We start from the raw sequence: 26,471 nt of genomic DNA, 5'->3' as shown, positions 1-26,471 counted from the left end.
AACAACATTTGCATGTTTTCTCTCAACATATGTAATGTAAAACATTTTCTTATTAAAATAAATGTTTAATAATAGTTTTGGTTAAACTCTTTCCAAAAGAAGCATTAACAAATAAGAAATAAAATATTCAATAAATAATATTTCTCTCTAGCCTTTAAGCTCCTTTTAAATGTATTGTTTTTCACAACCCAACAAGTCAAAAAAATAACAACTTGCTTCAATGAAAATCCAATCTTTCAACTATGAACAGTCCAAAGTTAACAAAAGAAAATATTAATCCAAGCTTAGCTTGCTACACTGTGATTTACTCTGATGCACCTTGATCTAAACCAGATACTTGGCATCTCTTCTTAGATGCAAGTTCATCAAACTCTGGTGTCAGACTCTGAGCTGAGGAAATCCTCAGGACTGAATGAAGGTGCTCGTCAGTAAGAAGACTCCTGTGTGGTGTTTTGTTTATCTTCATCAAAGAGAAGAGTTGTTCGCAGAGATTCGTGCTGCCGAACATTGACAACATTTGAGCAGCTTGTGTACGGAGTTGGGGCAGTGTGTCAGGAAGGAACTGTGGGAACTGCGCAGCACTGACCGAGTCATACTTTGACTTGAGTGTGTCATTACTCTGGAGCTCAATCAGCTCCATTTGGAGGTTGTTTGGAGCGCTTGTCACGTCAACCGCAAACGGATTGCTGAGTAGTTCAAATCTGCATTTCTGGGCTTCAAAGTCAGCAAATCGTCGGGAAAACTCCGCACGAAGTACGCTTAGTTTTTCAGCAAACTCTGCACTGGGCAACACGGCAGGTGAGATCTGTTCTTTCATAATTTGGCAGCACAGAAAATGAGCCATGTTTCCCTGCAGCATCTGAGTCTCCCACAAGCACAACTTAGTTCTAAAAGCCCTCACTGCACTATACATGTCTGTAATGATGAGCCCTCGTCCCTGAAGCTGCAGGTTTAGCGCATTGAGATGGCTCACGATGTCACACAGGAATGCCAGCTCACATTGAAACTTTTTATCCCTGAGCTCTGTTGTATCTTTGCCTTTGCTCTCCATAAACAGACATATTTCTTCATGCAGCTCAAAGCATCTCTTCACTACTTTTCTTCCTCGGCTAAGCCATCGCACCTCTGTGTGATAGGGCACGTCTCCGTATTCTGACTCTAACTCCTCCAGAAAGGACTTGAACTGGCAGTGATTTAAACCTTTGGCTCTTATGAAGTTAACTACTCAAGTTACAGTGTTCATAATATGCTCCATTTTCAAGGCTTTGCCACACAAGGCTTCCTCGTGGATTATGCAGTGGTAAACTGTAAGCTCACCTGCATGATTCTCCTGCATCTTTTCCCGAATCCTGCCCACCAGTCCACTTTTCTGACCACGCATCGCAGGTGCACCATCTGTCGTTAGTCCCACAAGTTTATCCCAAGGCAGCATCATTTCATTGAGACATTTGGACACCTCCTCGAAGATTTCTTTTCCTGTGGTTGTGCCATGCATGGATTTTAATCCTAAAAGTTCCTCTGTAACAGAAAGTTTCGTGTCCACTCCACGGATGAATATTGATAGCTGGGCAGTATCTGATGTGTCGCTGCTCTCGTCTACAGCAAGTGAATATGCCATAAAATCTTTCCCCTTCTCCTTTGGTTGTTCTTGTAGATTAGTAGCAAGCTCACAAGCACGCGCAGCCACAGTGTTTCTGCTCAGGCTCACATTTAAAAATGTTTGCTTTTTATCTGGGCAAATGACATCGCAAACTTTGAGGAGGCACTTTTTAACAAACTCTCCCTCCGTAAAGGGCCTGGCTGATTTGGCGATCTCTGCGGCCACAATAAAACTAGCCTTCACAGCAGCCTCACTTTGGAATTCTGCTTTGGTGAACATAGTTTGCTGTAAAACCAGACTTTTTTTCATCTCCTCCATCTTCTGGAGCTTTTGCTTCTCGTTCAGATCCTTATACCTGTCCTGGTGTTTTGTTTCATAGTGTCGTCTTATGTTATATTCTTTAACCGCAGACACACTGGCTCCACACACAAGACAAACAGGTTTCTCTTTTAAAATGGTGAACATATAGTCAGCCTCCCACCTGTCTTGAAAGGTCCTGTTTTCTATCTTTCGTTTGGCCATTTTTTGTAAGGGGTTTATTAGATGTGAGTTAGGCAACAGGACCTCGCAGATGTTAATGAAAATAAACAGAGGAGGTGGGGGCGCCAACGCATTTGCAAAGCATTCTGAGATTCAATTCAAATTCAATTCAAATAGCTTTATTGTCATTGTACAAAGTATACAACAAGATTAAAAGACAGCAGTTCAAGGTTACCAATGCAGCAACTCAACCACAGACAGCACCACGGAAGTTAAATAAACAAAAAAAAACGCCGCAGTTCTTAACATAACGGTCATCAGCCACCCGAAGTTCCAGCTCGTCCATTTTGCCTGCCAAGGATTGCACGTTGCCGAGAAGCATGCCAGGGAGCAGAGGTCTGCAGGGAGCCCTCCCCAGCCCAGCCAGCAGGCCCAAGCGGCATCCCCCCCCCGCCCCCTCTCCCTCCTCTGCCCCTGCCTCCGCCGCCAACAACCCAAGGAGTCTCCGCTGGTCTCGCTATCTCACCGGGAATACCGTGAGAGCGGTGGAACTCGTCCGCAACCTCCACCCCAGCGGAAAGTCCGATGCCCAGCAGCACCCATCCACAGATGAAGCTCAAGGAGACGCAGAGGTGACCTCCCACGTCCAGCCACATGGAGCTAGGCAGCGGATCCATTGTAGCTAGGCGGCGGGTCCGTTGTAGCTAGGCAGCGGGTCCGTTGTAGCTAGGTGGCGGGTCCGTTGTAGCTAGGCGGTGGGCCCGTTGGAGCTAGGCAGCGGGTCCGTTGTAGCTAGGCGGCGGGCCCGTTGGAGCTAGGTGGCGGGTCCGTTGTAGCGAGGCGGCGGGTCCGTTGTATCGGCGCCGCTGTGAATATCTAATTAACTTTCCTGTTAACTATATCGGTGACTGCTGTGCCTGCTGTGGAAGTGCTAAAAACTACTATGGTGGTACTTGCTGCTGTGCATGTGCTCTACTTGCGCGGCGGCCAGCGGGCCAACTCTAATATATATTTAATATGATCTTGCGGGCCAAATATAATTATATCGCGGGCCAAATTTGGCCCACGGGCCAGAGTTTGACATGTGTGCTCTAAAGGAAAGGTTATCTATTGTAAAAGGGATTAGCTGATTTTGCGTCAATAATAATTTTGGTATTTGGTAATTTGTTTTTTACCTTTTTAAGTGGATCTTCTTCCATCTATTAAGTAAATGATCCAATACTGGTGAGCTTTTATATCATACCAACTTTTCATCCCACTTATAAAGTATATGTTCCGGTACCTTCTCCCCTATTTTATCTAGCTCTATCTTAGTCCAATCTGGTTTTTCCCTTGTCTGATAAAAATCTGATAAATACCTTAATTGTCCTGCTCTGTAATAATTTTTAAAGTTTGGTAACTGCAAACCACCTTGGTTGTACCTCTTTGTTAATTTATCTAACGCTATCCTCAGTTTCCCCCCTTTCCATAAAAATTTCCTTATTATTCTCTTTAGTTGATTAAATAATTTCTCTGTTAAGGGAATTGGTAATGATTGAAATAAGTATTGTATCCTTGGGAAGACATTCATTTTAATGCAATTTACCCTCCCTATCAACGTTAGCGGTAATTGTTTCCAATTTTCGAAGTCTTCCTTGCAATTTCTTTATTAGTGGCTGATAATTTAATTTGTACAAGTGGCTTAAATTATTATATAACCTAATACCGAAGTGTCGGATAGCTGTGTTTGCCATTTAAATGGTGATTCTTTTTAAAATTCTGTATAATCCACATTACTCATTGGCATCACTTCATTTTTATTTGCATTGATCTTGTACCCCGATATTTCTCCATATTACTTCAATTTCTGATGTAGTTCTTTCATTGATATTTCTGGTTCTGTTAAGTATACTATGATGTCATCTGCAAATAAACTGATTTTATACTCCACCTTTATTTTTATCCCTTTTATTTTATTTTCTCTTCTTATCAGTTCTCCCAATGGTTCTATTGCTAAAGCGAACAGTGAGGGAGATAATGGGCATCCCTGCCGAGTTGACCTAATTTAAATTGGTTTAAATTAAATCCATTTACTGTTACCTTCGCCAATGGTCCATTATATAATGCTTTAATCCAATTAATATATTTTTCTGGTAGATTGAACCTCTGTAATACTTTGAATAAATAATTCCATTCTACCCTGTCAAGGGCTTTTTCTGCGTCTAAAGCTACAGCCACTGTTGGCTTCTTATTTCCTTGAACTGCATGAATTAGATTAATAAATTTATAGACATTATCCGCTGTTCGTCTTTTCTTAATAAATCCAATTTGATCTTGTTTTACTATTTTTGGTACACAGTCAGCCAATTTATTTGCTAATAATTTTGCTATTTTCTTATAATATGAATTAAGTAGAGATATTGGTCTATATGATGCTGGTGTTAGTGGATCCTTCCCCGTCTTGGTATTACTGTAATTATTGCTGTCTTACATGAATCTGGCATGTTTTGTGTTTCTTCTATCTGGTATGTTACTTCCAGGAGAGGAGGAATTAATAACTCTTTAAATGTTTTATAGAATTCTATTGAGGGAGCTGGAGCAGGGCGGAATCTTGGACTGAGCGGTTGGCACTGAAAAGAGATTCGAAGTGTTCTGACCATTGGTTAAGGATGGAGGTCTTGTCGCTGAGGAGGACTTTGCCATCTGAGCTGCGCAGCGGGCTTTGGACTTGGGGTGAGGGGCCATACTCAGCCTTTAGAGCCTCGTAAAAACCCCTGAAGTCGCCAATGTCCGCGCTGAGCTGGGTTCGTTTGGCGAGGCTAGAGCTGGATGAGGTCCTCACCTGGGAAGAGACATATAAGGCAATTGAACAACTGAAAAGTGGCAAAGCAGCAGGTATGGATGGAATCGCCCCAGAGGTCTGAAAGGCTGGCGGCAAAACTCTGCATGCCAAACTGCATGAGTTTTTCAAGCTTTGCTGGCACCAAGGAAAACTGCCTCAGGACCTTCGTGATGCCATCATCATCACCCTGTACAAAAACAAAGGCGAGAAATCAGACTGCTCAAACTACAGGCGAATCACGCTGCTCTCCATTGCAGGCAAAATCTTCGCTAGGATTCTCCTAAATAGAATAATACCTAGTGTCGCTGAGAATGTTCTCCCAGAATCACAGTGCGGCTTTCGCGCAAACAGAGGAACTACTGACATGGTCTTTGCCCTCAGACAGCTCCAAGAAAAGTGCAGAGAACAAAACAAAGGACTCTACATCACCTTTGTTGACCTCACCAAAGCCTTCGACACCGTGAACAGGAAAGGGCTTTGGCAAATACTAGAGCGCCTCGGATGCCCCCCCAAAGTTCCTCAACATGGTTATCCAACTGCACGAAAACCAACAAGGTCGGGTCAGATACAGCAATGAGCTCCCTGAACCCTTCTCCATTGACAATGGCGTGAACCAAGGCTGCGTTCTCGCACCAACCCTCTTTTCAATCTTCTTTAGCATGATGCTGAACCAAGCCATGAAAGACCTCAACAATGAAGACGCTGTTTACATCCGGTACCGCACGGATGGCAGTCTCTTCAATCTGAGGCACCTGCAAGCTCACACCAAGACACAAGAGCAACTTGTCCATGAACTACTCTTTGCAGACGATGCCGCTTTAGTTGCCCATTCAGGGCCAGCTCTTCAGCGCTTGACGTCCTGTTTTGCGGAAACTGCCAAAATGTTTGGCCTGGAAGTCAGCCTGAAAAAAAACTGAGGTCCTCCATCAGCCAGCTCCCCACCATGACTACCAGCCCCCCCACATCTCCATCGGGCACACAAAACTCAAAATGGTCAACCAGTTTACCTATATCGGCTGCACCATTTCATCGGATGCAAGGATCGACAACGAGATAGACAACAGACTCGCCAAGGCAAAATGCGCCTTTGGAAGACTACACAAAAGAGTCTGGAAAAACAACCAACTGAAAAACCTCACAAAGATAAGCGTATACAGAACCGTTGTCATACCCACACTCCTGTTCGGCTCCAAATCATGGGTCCTCTACCGGCATCACCTACGGCTCCTAGAACGCTTCCACCAGCCTTGTCTCCGTTCCATCCTCAACTTTCATTGGAGCGACTTCATCCCTAACATCGAAGTACTCGAGATGGCAGAGGCCGACAGCATCGAATCCACGCTGTTGAAGATCCAACTGCGCTGGGTAGGTCATGTCTCCAGAATGGAGGACCATCGCCTTCCCAAGATCGTGTTATATGGCGAGCTCTCCACTGTCCATCGTGTCAGAGGTGCACCAAAGAAGAGGTACAAGGAGTGCCTAAAGAAATCTCTTGGTGCCTGCCACATTGACCACCGCCAGTGGGCTGATATCGCCTCAAACCGTGCATCTTGGCGCCTCACAGTTCGGCGGGCAGCAACCTCCTTTGAAGAAGACCGCAGAGCCCACCTCACTGACAAAAGGCAAAGGAGGAAAAACCCAACACCCAACCCCAACCAACAAATTTTCCCCTGCAACCGCTGCAACCGTGTCTGCCTGTCCGGCATCGGACTTGTCAGCCACAAACGAGCCTGCAGCTGATGTGGACATTTACCCCTCCATAAATCTTCGTCCGCGAAGCCAAGCCAAAGTAGAAGAAAGAGAATTCTATTGGGAATCCATCCTCTCCAGACGTTTAATTGTTTGGCAGCTTTTTTAAATATATCCTGTAGTTCCTCTATTTCAAATGTTTTTATCCGTTTGTTTTGTTCCTCTTCTTGTAATTTCGGCAGTTCAATTTTAGCTAAAAATTCTTCTATTTCCTCATCTTTCCCCTTGTTCTCATTTTGTATAAATGTTCATAAAATTCCTTAAAGTTCTCATTAATCTCCATTGGATTATATGTAAGTTGTTTGTCTTTTTTCCTTGATGCCAATACAGTTCTTTTAGCTTGTTCTGTTTTAAGTTACCAGGCTAATATTTTGTGTGGTTTTTCTCCTAGTTCATAATAGTTTTGCTTTATTTTCATTATGTTCTTCTCTACCTTGCATGTTTGTAATGTTTCGTTTTTTATTTTTTTGTCCGCCAATTCTCTTCTTTTTGTTATATCATCCCTTGTTGCTAGTTCCTTTTCTGTACTTACTATCTCCCTTTCCAACTGTTCTATTTCCCGATTGTAGTCCTTTTTCATCTTAGTTACATAACTTATTATCTGCCCTCTAATGAAAGCTTTCATTGCATCCCATAATATAAATTTGTCTTTCACTGATTCCGTATTTCTTTCAAAGTATGTTTTAATTTGGCGTTCAATAAACTCTCTAAATTCCTGCCTTTTAACTAGCATGGAGTTTATCCTCCATCTATATATGTTCTTGGTGAGATGTCCTCCAGTTCTATTGCTAATAACAGGGGTGAATGATCATATAGCAATCTAGCTTTATATTCAGTTTTCCTAACTCTCCCTTGAATATGGGCCAACAACAAAAACATATCAATCCTTGAGTATGTTTTATGCCTACTCGAATAATATGAGTATTCCTTGTCCCTTGGGTGCTGCCTCCTCCATATATCCATAAGTTTCATTTCCTGCATTTATTTAACCATAAATTTGGCCACTTTATTCTTTTTGCTAGTCTTTTGTCCAGTTTTATCCAACATTGGATCCAAATTAAGTTTGAAATCCCTTCCTATCAATATATTCCCTTGCGTATCTACAATCTTCAAAAAAATATCTTACATAAACTTTTGATCCTCTTCATTAGATGCATATATATTGATCAAATTCCAAAATTCTAAATATATCTGACACTTTATCATTACATACCTCCCCGCTGGACCTATTATTTCCTCCTCTATTTTGATTGGTACATTTTTATTTATTAATATAACTACACCTCTGGCTTTTGAATTATATGATGCTGCCATTACGTGTCCTACCCAGCCTCTCTTTAATTTATTATGTTATGCTTCAGTTAGATGCATTTCCTGCACAAATGCTATGTCTATTTTTTCTTTTTTCAGGAAATTTAATATCCTCTTTTGTTTAATTTGGTTATGTATTCCATTAATATTTATAGTCATATAATTCAACATGGCCATCTCATACCCAGTTTACACCTCATTCCTGTTTGCTCCCCCTCAGTTTTCCCTTTTTAAACTCAATGTATGACAACACATTTAAAACATAAAATACTTCAACAGCTCCCTCATTCAATATTCCCTTAACCCCAAATGTCCCCCCCTCTCTGGGTTGCCCCTTATACCTTGCCGGGCAACCACAACTCCCCTCTCCATTTGGATTGTGAACCCAGTCGCAAGCGTCAACTGATTTTGCAGTTACGGTTATTCTCTCCCACCCAACCCCCCAGAAAAGACTTTTTTTTTCACATATTACAAAGCTCACCCTCTTTTTTTCCCCCTTACTTCCTTTCTCCCTTCTCTTTTTCCCTTTTTTAGTTCTTGCATATACATTATTTTTACATCTTTATATGTATTTTATCGCCGTTTTTCATTCTTGTTACATCTCTTTATCTCTCCTTCTGTCCTGTAGGCATTTTGCAAATTTTCGTGCTTCCTCTGGATCTGAGAACGGTCTGTTTTGCTTCCCAGGGATAAATATTTTAAACACAGCTGGATATCTTAAAATAAATTTATAACCTTTTTTCCATAGGATTGCTTTTGCTCCAACCTCTTCTTTAAGTGTTCAAAACTTGTGTCTGGGTAAAAAAATATTTTTTGACCCTTGTATTCCAATGGCTTTTTGTCTTCTCTAATTTTTTTAGTATATTTTCTCTTGTCATATATCTCAAAAGTTTTACTAAAACGGATCTTGGTTTTTGATCTGTCTGTGGTTTCGGAGCTAGTGTTCTGTGTGCCCTTTCTATTTCCATTCCTTCCTGTATTTCTGTCATTCTCAGGACCTTTGGGATCCATTCTTTCATATCTGTGCCTTCTTCATCTTCCTTTAGACCCATTATTTTTGTTGTTTCGCCTACTATAATTTTCCATTGGATCAATTTTCTGAGCGAACAACTCTTGTGACTCTTTAACTTTTATGTCACTTTCTTTCAATTTTCTTCTTAAGTCATTCACTTCCATTTCTACAGCCATTTCTCATTCTTCCACATTTTCTAATCTTTTCCCTATTTCTGTCATGACCAGCTCTATTCTACTCACTTTTTCTTCTGTACTTTTCATTTTTCTTTTCATTTCACTAAATTCTAATGTCAACTATTCTTTTTATGCTCTCATTTGTTCTTGAAAAAAACTTTATCTATATTCTGTCCATCTATTTTACCTTCTATTTCTCTGTGCAGCTCTTGGTCTTCTTCTTCCTCTTCTTCTGTGTCTGCACCTGTGTTTGTGTCTTCCTCTTCTCTTCCTTGTATCTGTGCCTCTTCTGAATTTCCTGATGAGTTGCTTGTCTCACTTTGCTGGGCTTCTTCTTGCTTGGCTTCTTGCTGTTAGTCCTCTTCTTCTGGGCTACTCATCTGTTGGGCCTCCTGCTGCTGCTCTTCTTTCCTATCACTCCTTTTCCTGTCGTTTTCCTCTTCTTCCAGCTAAGAGTCCTGGTGTCAGGCATCCCTCAGGTGGTCGCGTTGTGTTTGCCCGCTCCTCATCTGGGCCCCCCTCCTGTCGGTGTTCTCCCTTTCCTTAGTGAGCGCACTTCTGTTTGGCTCAGAGAGCCATTTTTGCAGTCCAGTGGTTGGGGGGGGGGGTCGCGACTCTGCGGGGTCATCACCAAGCTTGGAGAACGGGCTCTCTTCCCCACGACAGCTCCCTGTTTCTTCATGCAGGTAAGGCCTTCTCCTTTCTCTTCCAGCGTCTTTTCTTCTTTTTTTCCCCATTGTTTTTACTTTTTCCTTTTTGGGTGCCATTTTCTTTCTTTTCTCTACAACTTTATCTTTTATTTGTTAAGTTTTGTATTTCTTGAACTTTGTATTTTCTTCACTTTATTTCTTCTTTTCTGGAGAGGGCTGGTATTCCCGTGCCAGCCACTACTCCATCACGTGACTCCCCCGGCACGAGGGTCTTCTCCAAGGTTGACCTGGTGCGCGGATATCACCAGATCTCAGTGCACCCTGAGGACATACCCAAGATGGCCATCATCATCCCCTTTGGCCTGATCGAATTCATGCTGTTCTGGCTCAAGAATGCTCAAGAATGCTGCTCAGACCTTCCAGCATCTCATGGACTCTGTGGGCAGGGATTTGGATTTCGTCTTTATTTATTTAGACGACATCCTTGTCGCCAGCAAGGACCGGGTGCAACACAAGGCCCACCTACGTGCCTTTTTCTCCCGGCTAGCTGACTTCGGTCTTACCATTAACCCGGCTAAGTGCCAGTTCGGGAAAACGTCCATGAAGTGCCTGGGCCATACCATCACACCAAAGGAGACATGCCCACCACTGCGAGGGTTGCCGGCATCAGGGAGTTCTAACGCCCGAACAGCCTCAAGCAGCTGCAGGAGTTCGCGGGTATGGTCAACTTTTACAACCACTTCATCCCGGGAGCTGCGTGCATCATGCAGCGGCTGTTCGCCTTCATCGCAGCCAAGCACAAGACTCGCTTGGAATCCAGAAGCCTGCACCGCATTCGAGGCCACCAAGGATGCCCTCGCAAAGGCCGCCATACTCTCCCACCCGCACTCCGACCTGCATATGGCACTCTCTGTCGATGCCTCTACCACAGCTGTCGGAGCCGTCCTGGAGCAGCAGGTGAATGGGCATTGGAAGCTGCTGGCATTCTTCAGCCGCCTGCTCCGCCCGCCGGAACACAAGTATAGTGCCTTCGACCGCGAGTTACTGGGCATGTACCTGGTTGTGCGGCATTTCCACCATTTTTTGGAGAGAAGGATTTTTATCATCTTCACCGACCACAAACCCCTCACCCAGGCGCTCGCGTTGGCAAAGGATCCCTGGTTGGCCCGCCAGCAGCGTCACCTCTCCTTCGTGTCGGAGTTTACCACTGACATTCGGCACAAGGCAGAGAAGGACTATGTGGTTGCCGATGCACTCTTGCAACCAGCCATCTGCATGCTGTTACCCGGCCTCGACTTTGACCAGCTCACCCAGGACCAGGAAGCTGATGAAGAACCGAGGGGCTTTGAGACAGCCATCACAGGCCTGCAGTTCCGAGACCTCCTGACTCCGAGCGGCGAAGGCACCATACTGTGTGATATCTCCTTGGGCATCCCGCGCCCAGTGGTTCCATAGCAGAGGCGCAGGCAGGTCTTCCGTCACATCCACGACCTTTCACATCCGTCCATCAGGTCCACGGACCAGATGGTGGCAGAACGGTTCGTATGTCAAGGGCTGCAGAAGCAGATCGTGGGCTGGGCCAGAATATGCACCCATTGCCAGACATCCAAGGTGCACAGGCACACCAGGGCGCCCATACAGGAGTTTGAGCACGTCCAGGAGTGGTTCAGCCACATTCATGTGGACATCGTCAGGCCCTTACCCATTTCCTGGGGCTACTGTTACCTGTTTACGGTGGTGGACTGCATCACTCGCTGGCCCGAGGTGATCCTGCTGCCAAATGCTCCACCGACTCCTGCTCCCGAGCCCTATTGCACGATTGGGTCACCCGGTTTGCATCCCGGCTCACCTCACCAGCGATCGGGGCACCCAGTTCACATCTGTGCTCTGGGCACAGCTCGCCAACAGGTTGGGGATACAGCTAAACCACACCACGGCCTACCACCTGCAGGCCAATGTACCGGATGAACGTCTGCGCCTCACTGGTCCCGACTGGACGGATGAACTGCCTTGGGTGCTCCTGGGCATCCGCTCCACACCCAAGGAAGATCTGCAGGCATCATCAGCTGAGCTGGTCTACGGTGCGCCGCTGGCACTACCTGGTGAGTTCATCAACACACCTCATAATCCCCAGCGGTCGCCGCTCAAACTACTCCCTCACCTCAGGGCATGCTTGGACTCCTTCGAACCCCCACCATCGCCCAGGCATGGCACCTGCCCATCTCACATTCCTGGCGAGCTGCTTTCCACGGAGTTCGTTTTCGTTCGGCGGGGCCTGACTGCAGCACCTCTGCAGTGACCGTACGAGGGGCTGTACAGGGTTATGTAGCATTCCGGGTCGAGGTTCATGCTGGACGTGCGGCAGTCATGAGCTGTTTACCATGGACAGGCTGAAGCCAGTGCACCTCGGTCCCACCGAGCCCGTAGTCGTTGACTAGCTCAAGAAGTTTGGCCGCCCAGCAAAAAAGGACATTGGTACCGATTCTGGGGTGGGCTGTATGGCGGCTCACCACAAGGCAGGCAAACCATCCCTGCTTGTAAGCCACACGGTGGGGCAGCCGACCAAAATGGCGCCGTCGGGGGTTTCCCTTCCTTCTAGTTCGGGGCTCAGAAACCCGCGCTTGGGGACCATGTGATGCTCGGGTGACATCAGCGCTCTCCAGCGCGGTTCTCAGCCAGGTCCGGGCTGGGAGTATAAGTGCAGCACAGCAGCCTGCAATAAACTAGTCTGCTCACTGAGCTCAACCCGTCTGGTTGCGTGTGTAATTGCAGGAGCAGTGTAGCCGCCGCTACACTAGCAGAATTAAATTTACACCTTTCAATGAAAACAACAGCGTAAGCTTTAAGCGCCTGCTGACAAAACCATTGTAATTGATTGGAGCACTGATTGGAGCACATTAGAAAGTTCAAAAAGTAAATTAGCATGGAGTTTTAGCCTTGTAGGCTGCACCATTTCATCTGATGCAAGGATCGACAATGAGATAGACAACAGACTCGCCAAGGCAAATAGCCTCTTTGGAAGACTACACAAAAGAGTCTGGAAAAACAACCACCTGAAGAAACACACAAAGATCAGCGTGTACAGAGCCGTTGTCATACCCACGCTCCTGTTCGGCTCCGAATCATGGGTCCTCTACCGGCATCACCTACGGCTCCTAGAACGCTTCCACCAGCGTTGTCTCCGCTCCATCCTCAACATTCATTGGAGTGACTTCATCACCAACATCGAAGTACTCGAGCTGGCAGAGTCCGCAAGCATCGAATCCACACTGCTGAAGACCCAACTGTGCTGGGTGGGTCACATCTCCAGAATGGAGGACCATCGCCTTCCCAAGATCGTATCATATGGCGAGCTCTCCACTGGCCACCAAGACAGAGGTGCACCAAAGAAGTACAAGGACTGCTTAATGAAATCTCTTGGTGCCTGCCACATTGACCACCGCCAGTGGGCTGATATTGCCTCCAACCGTGCATCTTGGCGCCTCACAGTTCGGCGGGCAGCAACTTCCTTTGAAGAAGACCGCAGACCCCACCTCACTGACAAAAGACAAAGGAGGAAAAACCCAACACCCAACCCCAACCAACCAATTTTCCCTTGCAACTGCAGCAACCGTGCCTCCCTGTCCCGCATCGGACTGTCAGTCACCAACGAGCCTGCAGCAGATGTGGACATACCCCTCCATCAATCTTTGTCCGCGAAGCCAAGCCAAAGAGAAGAAAGAAGAAAGAATATTGATACATCTAAGCTGGCTTACGAAAAATGATTTTGTTGTTATAACTAACTACAGGGATATTTTTTATAAAATATATGTTTCTGCTGAAACACTGCGAAATTTTTTAGACAGTTTCTTTGGTGTCACCCCCTTTGATGGTGTCACCCGGTACAGTCCGAAACCCCAACCCCCCCCCCCCCCAGTGATACCAGTGTTACTAAGTTTATTAGAGTTCTTTAAGTGGAAAAGGTGGAGGACCAAATAGATGCAATATATAAGAATCAGAATTTATTGTCATGATCAAGTTATGAAATTCAGTGGTTTTGCAGCAGTATCAGAGTGTAAACGTTCATATTATAACCATCTTACATCAATAAATATGAAAAATAAATAATAGAGCAAGAAAAGTAAGGCATTGTCTGTGGTTTATTGATTATTCAGGAATCTGATGGCAGCGGGGAAGAAGCTGTCCTTGTGCAGTTGAGTGCTCATCTTTAGGCTCCTGTCCCTCTTTCCTGAGTGAAGAGACTGTGGCCTGGTTGATGGGTTCTTTGAGGATAGAAGCTGCTTTTTTTAAGACACTGCTTCATGTAGATGTCCTCAATGGAGGGAAGTCTGGTGTCTGTGATGTTGCAGGCCAATGTTATTTCCAAAAGAAGGATTTCTAAAAAAGGATTTAATTCTAAAAGGCTTTTGATAATGTGCCACACAATTGATTATTCCACAGGATAAGGATTATGGATTAAGTATATTAGCATCAACAGAAAATTAGTCAACAAACTAAAAACATTTGGATAAGTGAATCATTTCCGGTTGGATCCTTGTGGATTAGTGCTGGACCCCAGAAATTCACAAATTTTGATGTATGTACATTTGCTGAAAATACCAAGTTAGAGAGGGAGATATAAAAATTAGAAGAAAAAAATAAGGTGACAGATGCAAGGATTGGTAGGAAGAATTACATGTTGGTGTCAAAGATTGGGGTGCCCTTATGCAAGTAGTACAGAAAGCTATCAAGTATAAAGGTATTAAACAAGGAATGTAACAATTTTGGTCTTATTTAAGAATGGAATTAGTCAATTATTTATCTCTATATATATTTTCAACATCTTTGTAGTTATTTTTCCAACAAGCAGCAATTTTTAAAAACTGTTCAATCGTCTTCTCAAGGTGTTCCAGGATATCCAGGTTAGACGTGTGGGAGACACATATGCAGTTGGTTCAGGCAGTCAGCTGAATTCAGAATGGTCTGACCCAATGCTTGAAACATTCAGAATACTGCAAAACGTTGGTATTCCATGTATTTTGCGACGACTCTAGTGTGAAAATATATGGTCGTGGAGAAGGGAAAAATAAACTATTGCTTTATCAAGAATTTTAGTTCATAAAACATTTTTTTTCGGGAAGGAATGTTAAAACAGGTCCCGTCATCATTCATTTATTTCAAAATAAATCATTGCATGTATTTTATTTAACCATGTATTTGTTCGTTCACACACTGCTACGTTCTGTATTTGCTATATATGTATAAAATTTAAGTGTTGCAAATTATTTGACTAATTGCAGTATTTGAATTTAAATGGCGTATTATTAAACAATGGGATTCTTAACAGTATTGAGTTTTCCAATCTGATACTTCCATCAACATTGGGAACATTTTGTGCCCGACCAATTAACAGAGCATGTAACATAGATCGTGTTTATGTTTGATTGAGCAGTTTTGGATCAATCACATAAAAATAGGAGTTACAGGGAAGGTGGAAAAACTTGTTCGACTGTTTCCCTCGCAGTTTGAAAAACAGGTTGTGCGGTTTCCCCTTGCCCTGTAATCCCATCAACTCGGTGAAGCGTTTACGGTGCAGCAAAGGGTTAGTCGCTCTCTGTCGCTCAAGTCCTTGTGTGCTTGCTTGAAATGTGCACGGACTCGACTGTGTTTGTTCAGAGAAACTGCGCGACTCTCTCAGGGTGTCTGACATCACTCTCCAGGGGAGCCCTCCTTTCTCTGAGCCAGCGCGGCAACTCCCGCCCCTCTTTTATTCACGACTTTGAATGTCACCGGATGAAAGCTGTTTGCACAACAGAACCCCTAAATTTCAATAGTCTCTTTTGAGCTAACAATGCATACTTTAGGGGCCGTTGAAACCCAAAGTGTTTTTAGTTGTAAGTGTGTAGATTAAGGCAGTTCATTCACTCCCATTGAGGCGCCTTTATAGCAGCAATTTGCCATCGTTTACCCTTTGAACGAGCGCACATCTCAAATTGTGCAAGACAACAACAGAGAGGGGCAAAGCCTAAGTGGAGTTTGTCATCTGAATGGGTCTTATTCCCGCACACAAGAATCACCTGTAAATGTTCGGTTAGGGTGAATCTGCTTCGAATGCCTAAACTTTACGAGGTAAATTTACAAGGAATTTATAGTTTATATGACCACGTTTTAATCGTGCCATTTTAAACTCAAACACGCCGAATAGTTTTTATTTATGACCCTTTGCTCCTGATATTTATATAGTAATGATCCTGAAGGAATTTCACCACTCGTGACTTCGTTCTATCTTTGTTGAACACTACTTTGTTTAACGGGAACAAGATCTGGAAACTAGATCTGATTTACACCACGAAGTTGATCCAGTTCCATCACATTGAGACCGGTATCTAGTCCTTGATTATTTTTTAAATCGCATGTTGCAATACTCCATTAAACAACGTTGTATGATTCTCGGTGCGGGAATTCTTGCAGTAAAATCGGAATTCGAAATTGACAACTCCCCGCGTTGCCAAGTTACAGGTGGGTGCGCGCTGTGAAAATTGAACTGCTGTTGCCAATCCAAGTCGAAGGGGGGTGGGGAATGAGCACAGAGCGGTCATTTGACCGGGAAAACTGCCACCCTGCTGGGATTGGTGATACGGGGAGGGGAGGGGGGGAATCTGCCAACGTTTCAATTCGCTGAACCAATGCCAATGAGGCTGCGCTGGAGAGAAGCGAATTCAGGACTCAGAGTGAAGCTTGTCTCCTCCAACTCCTCAGCTCAACACTGATGGTTGCAAAAGCAATGAGCAAATTGCTTTCTCTGCCACCATCGCTGAGACAGTTCAGCCCCGCTCAACGAAAGCGACCGGCTGCCGTCAATGACGACGTTACTCCCGAAGAGAGGGCTGAGACAAGCCGTGACATCGCCAGGGCCCCGGTTAAAAGACCCAAGTATCCCAGACATCGAAAGTCAGGCATCGTTTCCAGCGGATGTGACAGTGACTTTTGCGCTGGTTCGAGCCCTTCAGACGCAGTAAGCGACAGTCCCGCTCTGAGAAACAGTTGCTCTTCTCACGGATTCATCAGTAATCTTGATTGGCAGGTTTTCAGAGAGTATGGGGAGGATTGTTACCACCGTCAACGAGAATCCGAGAAGAAATTCCATCCCCAGAACTGTTTAGCTCGACAGCCCCAGGTAAGTAAGACGGCAGCAATCTGAAGAAATAAAATACATAAACATCCCATGCATTAATCAATTTATTTTTGAAAACTTTAATGATTGCCTTACTTCCAAAACCCGAACGTGGCTAGTGTCTACCAACCTAATATTGCGGCCAGTTCCAGTGTGATCGTGCCCATCACTTGCCAGTAAACGGCGTTTTACCAGCCTATGTCTCTTGTGTTTCGCTCACATGGTTCCGGAGGGCAGGGTAACTTCTTCAGTTAGAAGAGGAATGCTGCCCTCTGTTTATTAACCTGATGTAAATAAATCCATTTAACTCCTTCATCTTTCCGCACAGGTAACTGCGGAAGACCGATGTCAACTCGTCAGCTGGCTGATTCTGGTTCACAGACATTTTAACTTCTGTTTTGAATCGCTGTGTCTCACTGTAAACATAATGGACCGGTTCCTTCAAACAACACCAGTGGCATCGGATTGTTTCCAACTGGTTGGAATAACCTCACTACTTCTGGCGTGTAAACAAGTGAGTGAGACAGTAATGAATAGGCATGTCCACCCTTTCCACTCTCGATCCATCCCACTTGTATTTAGATAGCCTGAATCGGGGCGGATGAAAACGATCAGGACCTAAGCCGATCGCCTTTTACTTCCTATAAATGGTGCGTGACCTGCTGATATTGTCCAGCACTTCGGTGCAAATGAAACGACTCGTGGTTTTCTCGAGGTTCAACTTATTTGTATATTGGCATTTTTATTTAGACATGCAGTACAGTGACAGGCCCTTTTGGCCTAGTAAGTTTTGAAGAGTGGGAAGAAACCGGAGCCGCCGGGGAAAACCCACACAGACGCGCGGGATTCGAACCCTGTTCACTCGTAACAACGTTGCGCCAACCGCGCCGTCCTTGCTGAGTTTCTCCGGCATTTTGGGGTAAACTAGTATTTAGGTCTGATGTTACCGTCATTTCGAGGGTGAAGTGATAGTTCCGGCTCTCTACAAGGTTGTCCATAAGTTGGGAAATAAGCAGAAGGGGATTCGATAGGATGTTGCGGTGAACGGAGGATTTGAGTTATAAGAAGTTGGGTCTTTCATCCCTGCACCGTAAGAGGCTGAAGGGTGGCCTCATGGAGGTCGATGAGGAGCGCAGACACAATAGATTTTCACCGTTTATTCCCCCCCCCCCCGGTAGAAAATTCTGAAACTTGGAGGGCTTCGGTTTAAAGTGAGAAAGGAGAAATTTAAGAGGGACCTGAAGGGGCCAAACTTCATCAGGGGGGGAGGAGCGGTCAGAGGAAACTTATGGACGCGGGTACAATTACAACCTTCAAAAGTCACTTGGACAGAAATATGGAATGGGACTAGCCCAGACTGCCAATTTGGTCGGCAGGGTCGAGTTGGCACAAAGGGAATGTTCCGTGTATCATTCACTTCTTCCTCCATTCAGTGGGATATTCCAAAAGTTTTCTTGCAGTAAAAACACAAAATGCTGGAGAAGTTCAGCAGGTCAAACTGTCTCCTTTATGTTGAAGTTCATACTTTGATGAAGGGGTCAAACCTGAAACGTCGGATACGTATCTTTACCTCTGCTGAGCTTCTCCAGCATTTTGTGTTTTTACTCCAACCACGGTGAATACAGATTTTTGTGCTTTACTTTCCAAAGTTTTCTTTGCTGTCCCTTCCCCTTAACCTTGACTCCATTATTGACTGGACACCAGCTTACCTCAGGTTTAAACGTAGCCAAAGAATCTGCCCCCATAGATCGATCGTTCCAATTACTCAAAATTCCCTGACAGAAGTAATTCATCCCCATCTCAATCTTAAATGGGCACGGATCTGATTGCAACTCCCTGTTCACCAGAATGGGCAAAATGGACGTGGGTTTAGGCGAATGACGATCACCAGACTGGAACTCAAATTCACACCATTCTGATACTGCCAACCGAGACAAACGAACGCTAAAAGGTAACAACAAGGCGACATAAATCTACACCTCGCGTATTTTCACCTACTTTTATCTCCCTTTCCCACAGGTTGAAGTTTACCCGCCGAGAATCAAACAGCTACTCGCTCTGTGTTGTGATGCTTTCACTCGTGAGCAGCTGGGTAACCTGGAGTGCATCATCTTGCTCAAGCTCAATTTCAAGCTGGCCGCACCCAGCGTGGACTTCTTCTTGGAGTATTTCACCAATAAAATTCTGCAACGCCATCAACCACAGAGAAGGGCTACGGGGACCGGACGGCTGGCCAGGCGCTTTGCCGAGCTCAGCTTCGCCGATTACTCCTTCAGCGGTTATCCCCCCTCTCTGCTGGCCATCTCTGCCTTCAGCTTGGCCGATCGTATGCTACATCCTGACGACGTTGTCGACCTGGACTTCAGTGACTACCCGCCCAGCGTGCTGGAGGACTGCAGGGACACGCTGAATGTGCTGGTGTCTTTGAACAAGGAGTCACTGGCATCCAGTCAGGCCTTTGAACCGAGAAATAATAGATTCAGCACTGAATTATGAAGTGTTCTTACCTTTCCTTGTACTGTACCTACTCTTATTTCTCAAGAGCATCACATCAATGTTTGCTGAATAAAACTGCACCAAATGTGAACATAAGTGGGTGTGGCAAAACAAAGTGGAATTTGATGTGGATGCAAGTTTACATTTTTGAAGAATAGTACTCATTGAAACCTCTGCTAGTTAAATTGTTTACTAATTATAGACTGGAATGATGTCGAAATGTACTGTAAATACAGGAAATAAATGAAAGCTGGTTACAATAGCCTGGTACAACCACCAAATGCACTGCTATTTACTGTATTAAACCACAACCTGTAAATAGTGTACATGAATATTGTATGTATTTTAAGGAATTGAATCTGCGATATTGTAGTGTCACATGACTAGCCATTAAATTATTTTTCACTAGTTTTAATATTTAGAATTATCATGATCCAAATTCATGTTTATGTTTACAACTCTCAGCATTTCTCCCTTATGGTTGCAAGGTCGCGATTACAAATGTTTCCTTAATAAATAAAGTGTTATGTGGGTATATATTGAACGCCCTCTCCTGAGTGCAATAATTCCCACTACAGCCTTCTGGTATTCCTTCACCTGTGAGGCAGATCACAGGAGGAAGGATAATAACTAATCTACCTAGTTTACAAATGGCAAGTCATCACATACAGCCCTGAGATTCTTTTTTTTCCTGCTGGAGGCAGAATTACCAGTTAGTGAGAGTATAAAATAACTACCCAATGCACACATGTAAACAAATAAAAAGAATAAATTGACTGCAATCGACAGAAAAGATCAATAGAGTGCAAAAGTAAGAGTCCTTAAATGAGTCCTTGATTGAGTTTGCAGTTGAGTCTGATGGAGGAGGGGTAGCAGCTGTTCTTGAACCTGGTGGTTCAAGTCTTGTGGCATCTATACCTATTTCATGATGTAGCAGTGAGAACAGAGCATGTGCTGGGTGGTGTGGATCCTTGATGATTGCTGTTCTCTGACGGCAGCGTTCCTGTAGATGTTCTCAGTAGCGGAGATGGTTTTGCCTGGGATCTCATGGGCTGTGTCCATTAATTTTTTAAGGGTTTTACACTCATGGCTATTTGTTTCCACATTTCAGATCATTTAGCGTTGTAATGCAAGTAATGAGCCATTATGCACAGTTTACCAGTAAATATTTACATGGCAGATTGTGTCTCATGAATCTGAGTTTTTTGAAGAGATGACCAAGAGAATTCAGGGTAGGATAGTGTACATTGTAAAATATGGACTTTAGCAAAGCCATTAACAAGATCCTGAATAGCATGTTATTCTAGAAATCACATGAGATCCAAGGTGATCTGGCTCCTTGGATTCAAAACTGGCTGAATTCAGGGAGGCATTAAAGTGTTGTAGAGGAAGAGTTGGAGGCCTTGGTAGTGGGTGCACTGCTGTTTTGTCATCTAAATCAATGGTTTGGATGGAAATAGAGTTAACTTGAGACAGCACCTAATAGTCTGATCTCGGAAGCAAAGCAGGCTCTGGACTGGTCAGTAGTTGAAGGGGAGACTGCGTAGGAATACCAGGTGCAGTAGATTTCTGAGAATGGCACTGGACAAAGTGGCAACTCTGCCTTACAGTAGACAAAAGGTTAAAAGAATTTAATGTATGTTACATTCTAAATATATTACATGACAATAATTGAAACTTTACCTTTGTTTAGTAAATTTGCGTATGACACCAAAATTGGTAGTGCAGTGGACAGTGGGGAAGGATACTGGTTTACAAAATGTCTAGACCATTTGGGTAGGTGGGCCAAGGAGTAACAAATGGAATCGAACTCTGATAAGTGTGAGGTATTTCACTTTGATAAATCAAATCTGGGGCAGGACTTGCACAGTGAAGTGTGGTGGATTCTGGGGAGGGTATCCTTGAAAGTGACAACTGTTACGAGCCCAAAGGACCCCAAAACCCAGCAGCAATAAGACATTCACCAAGCCAAGTGGTTTTCAAAACAAAAGTTATTTTTAAGCAACTTTAAACATGAAAATAGAATCAAACTCTACCCAAATTAACCCCCTTTAATTCTAAGTGCATGTGTGTGTAAATTTAAGAAAAGTTCTTTGGTTCACAGTTCAATCTCACTTCTTCCTCCCAAGTTCTCTGGTTGCAGGCAACTCTTATTCTGTGCACAGAATTTAACATGTATAAAGTTCACCAGGCTTTGGTGCTTGAAAGGTAAATGTTTACCGCTCAGGAAGGTTCTTGTAGGGTTTGCAGATAGAGATTTGTTGTTCCAGGATTTCCACAACAATGTCACCTCAATCCCTCACTGATGAAAATTGCCCCATCAGTATTTTCCAGATGGTAACCTCTTCCTCTAGGCCACCACAGAGCTCCATTCTGTTCCTCTTATTCCAAGAGAAACATCAGTTAGATAGCACTTCCAGCCATTCACTGCTTCCTGGATTGCTTTTCAGTGTCTCACACACACACACCCACACACTGACTGAGAGAGCTTGTGTCCTCTCTCCAACTGAAACTCCAGAAAAAGCACATGACTCATGTGACTTGCAAAACCCCACCTCCAGCAAACTACAGGAGTTCTTCCTCTCAAATTGTTATCTCAAGTATAAACAAAACCCAGGAGTGACCTTTCTGTGAGCACTTTGCAGAAAGGGTACTTGTACCATCCTGGCTCCAGTTCCAAACAATGGTCATTCATTTTATGACATTAGTTTAATTAACGCCTACTTGTGTAAGATGCATAACATTCTCCAGAGATCTTCAATATTTCTTCAGTCTTTCAAATAAGATCTGTTTTAAAATGTGTGTATGTATGTGACCTGCTCTAAATCTTAACAAATTCCCCAAAATAATATAATCATTACACAATCCAGGTGGAGAAGGTAGTGAAGAAAGAATTTAACAAGCTGGCCTTCACTAGATGGAATATAGAGCACAAAAGTTGGGAAGTCATGATTTGAGTTGACAGGAGTACTGGTCATTCAGCTAAAGGAAAGACATCATTAAATTGGAAGGGATGCAGAAGATTCACCAGGATGTTGCTGGAAGTGGAGGGGTTGAATTATTGGGAGGGGTTGGATATGATGGGTGCTTATTCCTTAGACAAAGGAAGCTGAGGTGTGATCATATAGAGATTTACAAATTCTTGAAGGACGTTGATAAGGTGAATCCTCAGTCTTTATCCCAGGATAGACAATTATACAACTAAGATAAGAGAGGAAAGACTGGAGAGGGTCCAAAGGGGATTCTTTTTTCACTCAGAGTATGGTTTGTATCTAGAACGACCTGCCTGAGAAAACTGCAGAAGTGGGCATAATAAAATACATTCAGACAAGAGGCTTGGCGAGATATGGACCAAGTGCAGTCAAATAGGATTAGCCAAGAATACCATTCTGATTGGCATGAACTAGTTGGGCCAAAGGCCTATTCTATTCTGTATGATCATATCTATGTCTTTCAAAACATTTCAAGATCAAATGTTTGATTGATGTTGGTTGAAGGATATCCATTGAAAAGACATAGAGACACCCCCCCCCCCCCATTGGTCTTCAAAATAATGTCATGGAATGTTAGGTTGAATTAAGGTCTGGTCAGAATGTTGCCACATTTGTTCACACAACATGCATACAGCATTGCACACTACTCAACTGGTTTGGCCACAACTAGAGTTTCATGTAGAAAATACAGTTTTTGTCCCCTTTGGCCAATCACTGAGTCTGAACCATTTCTCTACCGAAATAAAACAGAAATTGCTGGATTTCCTAAGCAGGCCAGGCAGTCAATGTACAGAGAAACAAGCTTTAAGGTTTCAGATCAATGCTCATGTTTTGCTCTCTATAGTTATTTTGGTATTTTGCAGTATTTTGATTTTTACCAAACTTTGAATGGATTCTTTTGGAGTAAAGAAGTCTGATTTGGGTTATAAGAATGAACCCAGATAAGAGGTAGACCAGTGAACTTGGAGACCAGTCACAATCTAACTAATTGGCAAAGAATCACATGTTCTTAATGCTCTCATTTTCCATACTCATAAATCCACATCAGAGTCAGAATCAATATTTATTGTCATGAACATGTCATGAAATGTATCATTTTGTGGCAGCTTTACAAGTGCAAATATTGCTATAAAATATGTTTAAAAGCAAATACATTAGTTCAAAAGAAGAGAAAGTGATATATGTCTATGGTTCATTGTCCATTCAGAAATCTGATGATGGAGAGGAATAAATTTTCATTTAAAACATTTTAGACATACAGCATGATAACAGGCCCTTCCAACCCATGAGGCCATCCCACCTAATTAACCTACATCCTGGTACATTTTGAAGGGTGGGTGCTTAACCATATAACAATTACAGTGTGGAAACAGGCCCTATTGGCCCTTCTAGTCCACACCGATTTAAGTGAACTCCACTAGTTCCATCTACCTGCTCCCTGCCCATAACCATCCAACCCCCTCACATCCATGTACTCATTCATCCTCCTTTTAAATGACAAAAATTACTCTGCTGCAACCACCTCTTCTGGAAGGTCATTCCACTCAGCCACCACTCTCTGAGTGAAGAAGCTTCCTCTTATGTTACTTCTAAAGTTTTGCCCCTGAACCCTTAACTTATGACCCCACACAGACATGGGGAGAACTTCTTATAGACAGAGCCAGAGATGTCCTTGTTGTCACTGGGTATGCCACCTTTCCAATGTATGGCCCGAGTGGTGAGGGTCCTTGAGGATAGATGCTGTTTTCTTGAGACATGGTGTTACGAGCCCAGAGGACCCCAAAACCCAGCAGCAATAGATATTTACAAACAGAAATGGTTACTTAAACAAAAGTTGTTTTTAATTATCTTTAAACATGAAAATAGAATCACACTTTAACTATTGACTTACTTAACCTAACTTCATCTCCTTCTAATTCTACATGCACGTGTATGTAATGTGTGTGTAAGTTCAGAAAAGTTCTGTGGTTCACAGTCCAATCTCACTTCTCATTCCTCCAAGTTTACTGGTTGCAAGCAATTCTTATACTGTGCGCAGAATTTAACATTGATAAAGTTCACCAGGCTTTGGTGCTTGAAAGGTAAATGGTTACTGCTCAGGAAGGTTCTTGTCAATTTTTCAGAGAGAGGGTTGTTGTTCCAGGACATCCACAACTGATGTACTTCCATCAGCCACTCCAGGGTCGTGCTGACGAAACCTGCCCCACCAGGATTTTCCAGGTGATAACCTCTTTCTTTCAGGTCACCACAGAGTTCCTTTTTCTTTCCCTTATTCCAAGTGAAACATTAGACAGCCAGTCCTCTCCTCTTGCATGAACTATAAGGGCTTTGACCAGGCCATCTTCCAAATGGGCTTGCCAGCTTGTCCTGTTCCAGTCTCAGCTACTTCTGCTGGCTGTAACACTGTACAAGTGCTCTCTCTCTGACTCTCTGAGAGAAAGCCTGCTTGACTCCCTCTGCTTGCAAAACCACATGACCTTCTTACAACAGCAAGCTCTCCTCCAGGCAATATATGGCTCCAACAAACTCTTTCATCTGTTGCCTTTTGTAAACAACAATCCATTAGTGAAGTCTCTTGAGCACTCTTCAAAGTTCTTGCAAAAGCTCTGGGGCTGATATATCTACTGTGGGGCAGAGCTCCAGTATTTTAAATAAGATCTGTTTTAAAGTGTTTGGATGTGAACTATTCCAACAAACCTTTCCCAGTTTATCTCCCAAAAATATATCTATATACTCTGTCACAATAGTCTCTTGTAGATGTCCTTAATGTGAAGACTAATACTGGCTGAGTTCACAACTCTCTGTAGTCTTTTACTGTTCTATTCTTTGGCTCCATAACAAACAGTGATGTAACCAGTCATGGTCCTTTGGCTTGGCTTCGCGGACGAAGATTTATGGAGGGGGTAAAAAGTCCACGTCAGCTGCAGGCTCGTTTGTGGCTGACAAGTCCGATGCGGGACAGGCAGACACGATTGCAGCGGTTGCAAGGGAAAATTGGTTGGTTGGGGTTGGGACTTGTGGAAATTTACATGTCTTTGGTGGGTGACATACCAAATCTCAACTCTTCATGAAGGCCACTGGGGAGCCTTCTTCATGATTGAATTAACATAGAGGGCCCAAGAAGTTGAAGTTCTAAACCCTTTCCACTGCTGACCCCTAGTGTTCTCCTGAAGTCCGCCATCAGTTTTGCTAGATGAGTGCAAGGTTGTTGTTGTGGCACGACTCAACTGTCTGATCTATCTTACTCCTGTCTGCTTCCTCATTGCCACCTGTGATTCTGCCCACAACATCGGCTAATTTGGACAAATGAAAAAAAGTGGAGGAAAATTCAGCTCCAGTTACTTTCTGTTCAAAATGAGATTGGCACAATTTTGCAATATTACTTATTCATTAGAAAATAGGAATCAATGCTAACAGAATTATAAGTGCCCTCCAAAAAAATTAATCTTCTCAATTTATTTTTCAATGTGCCAAATATAGCCCACTTATTTGCGAATAAAAATCACAAGAGCTCACATTTATTCAAAGAACCATAGAACACTGCAGCACAGAAACATGTGGTCCGTGCGGATTCAGCATCGTCTCATTGACCATAACACTCCATACCCTTACCCTCCATGTACCAATCCACTTTTTCACTAAATGTCGAAATTGAGACCGCATCTAGCAGTTCCGCTGGTAGCCCGAATTCAGCACTCTGCCTGAAGACGATCCCTCTAATGTCTCCGCCCCCCCTCCCACCCATTCACACTCAACCCATATCCGCTTGTTCTTGTCTCATCTCACCTCATTGACTATCTATACCCCTCTATCAAATCTCTCCCCAGTCTCCGACTCCGTACGGAATAAAGGGCGAACCTGCTCCATTTCTTTATTGGTACATACTTTATTGGTCATGTTCTGCACTTGATCGACCATGCCATAAAATGAACAGATGCTGGAGGCTCTCAGTGAGTCGAGCAGCTTCAGTGGGAGAAAAAGAATTGTCGACGTTTTGGTGTCTCCAGAGAATATTTAATTTCTATCTCTT

The 26,471-nt window shown here is 43.7% G+C and overlaps 2 protein-coding genes across 2 annotated transcripts; one reads left to right on the top strand and one right to left on the bottom strand.

The window, feature by feature from the left end:
- Positions 1-304: 304 nt before the first annotated feature.
- On the bottom strand, positions 305-2,122 carry LOC138756691 (general transcription factor II-I repeat domain-containing protein 2A-like). The gene is given in 1 exon segment (XM_069923078.1): positions 305-2,122. A coding segment is annotated over 1 exon segment (1,818 nt).
- A 14,249-nt stretch (positions 2,123-16,371) lies between these two features.
- LOC138756147 (cyclin-O) lies at positions 16,372-19,863 on the top strand. Its single transcript, XM_069922788.1, has 3 exons — positions 16,372-16,955; positions 17,281-17,466; positions 18,972-19,863. Exons 1-3 carry the CDS (start codon positions 16,548-16,550, stop codon positions 19,446-19,448), a joined length of 1,071 nt encoding a protein of 356 aa, XP_069778889.1. The 5' UTR covers positions 16,372-16,547; the 3' UTR covers positions 19,449-19,863.
- Positions 19,864-26,471: the final 6,608 nt, after the last annotated feature.

The sequence above is a fragment of the Narcine bancroftii genome, chromosome 3, assembly GCF_036971445.1.
Source record: "Narcine bancroftii isolate sNarBan1 chromosome 3, sNarBan1.hap1, whole genome shotgun sequence".
NCBI lineage: Eukaryota > Metazoa > Chordata > Chondrichthyes > Torpediniformes > Narcinidae > Narcine > Narcine bancroftii.
Note: the sequence above shows the minus strand (reverse complement) of the source record. Positions and strands in the feature narration are given on the sequence as shown.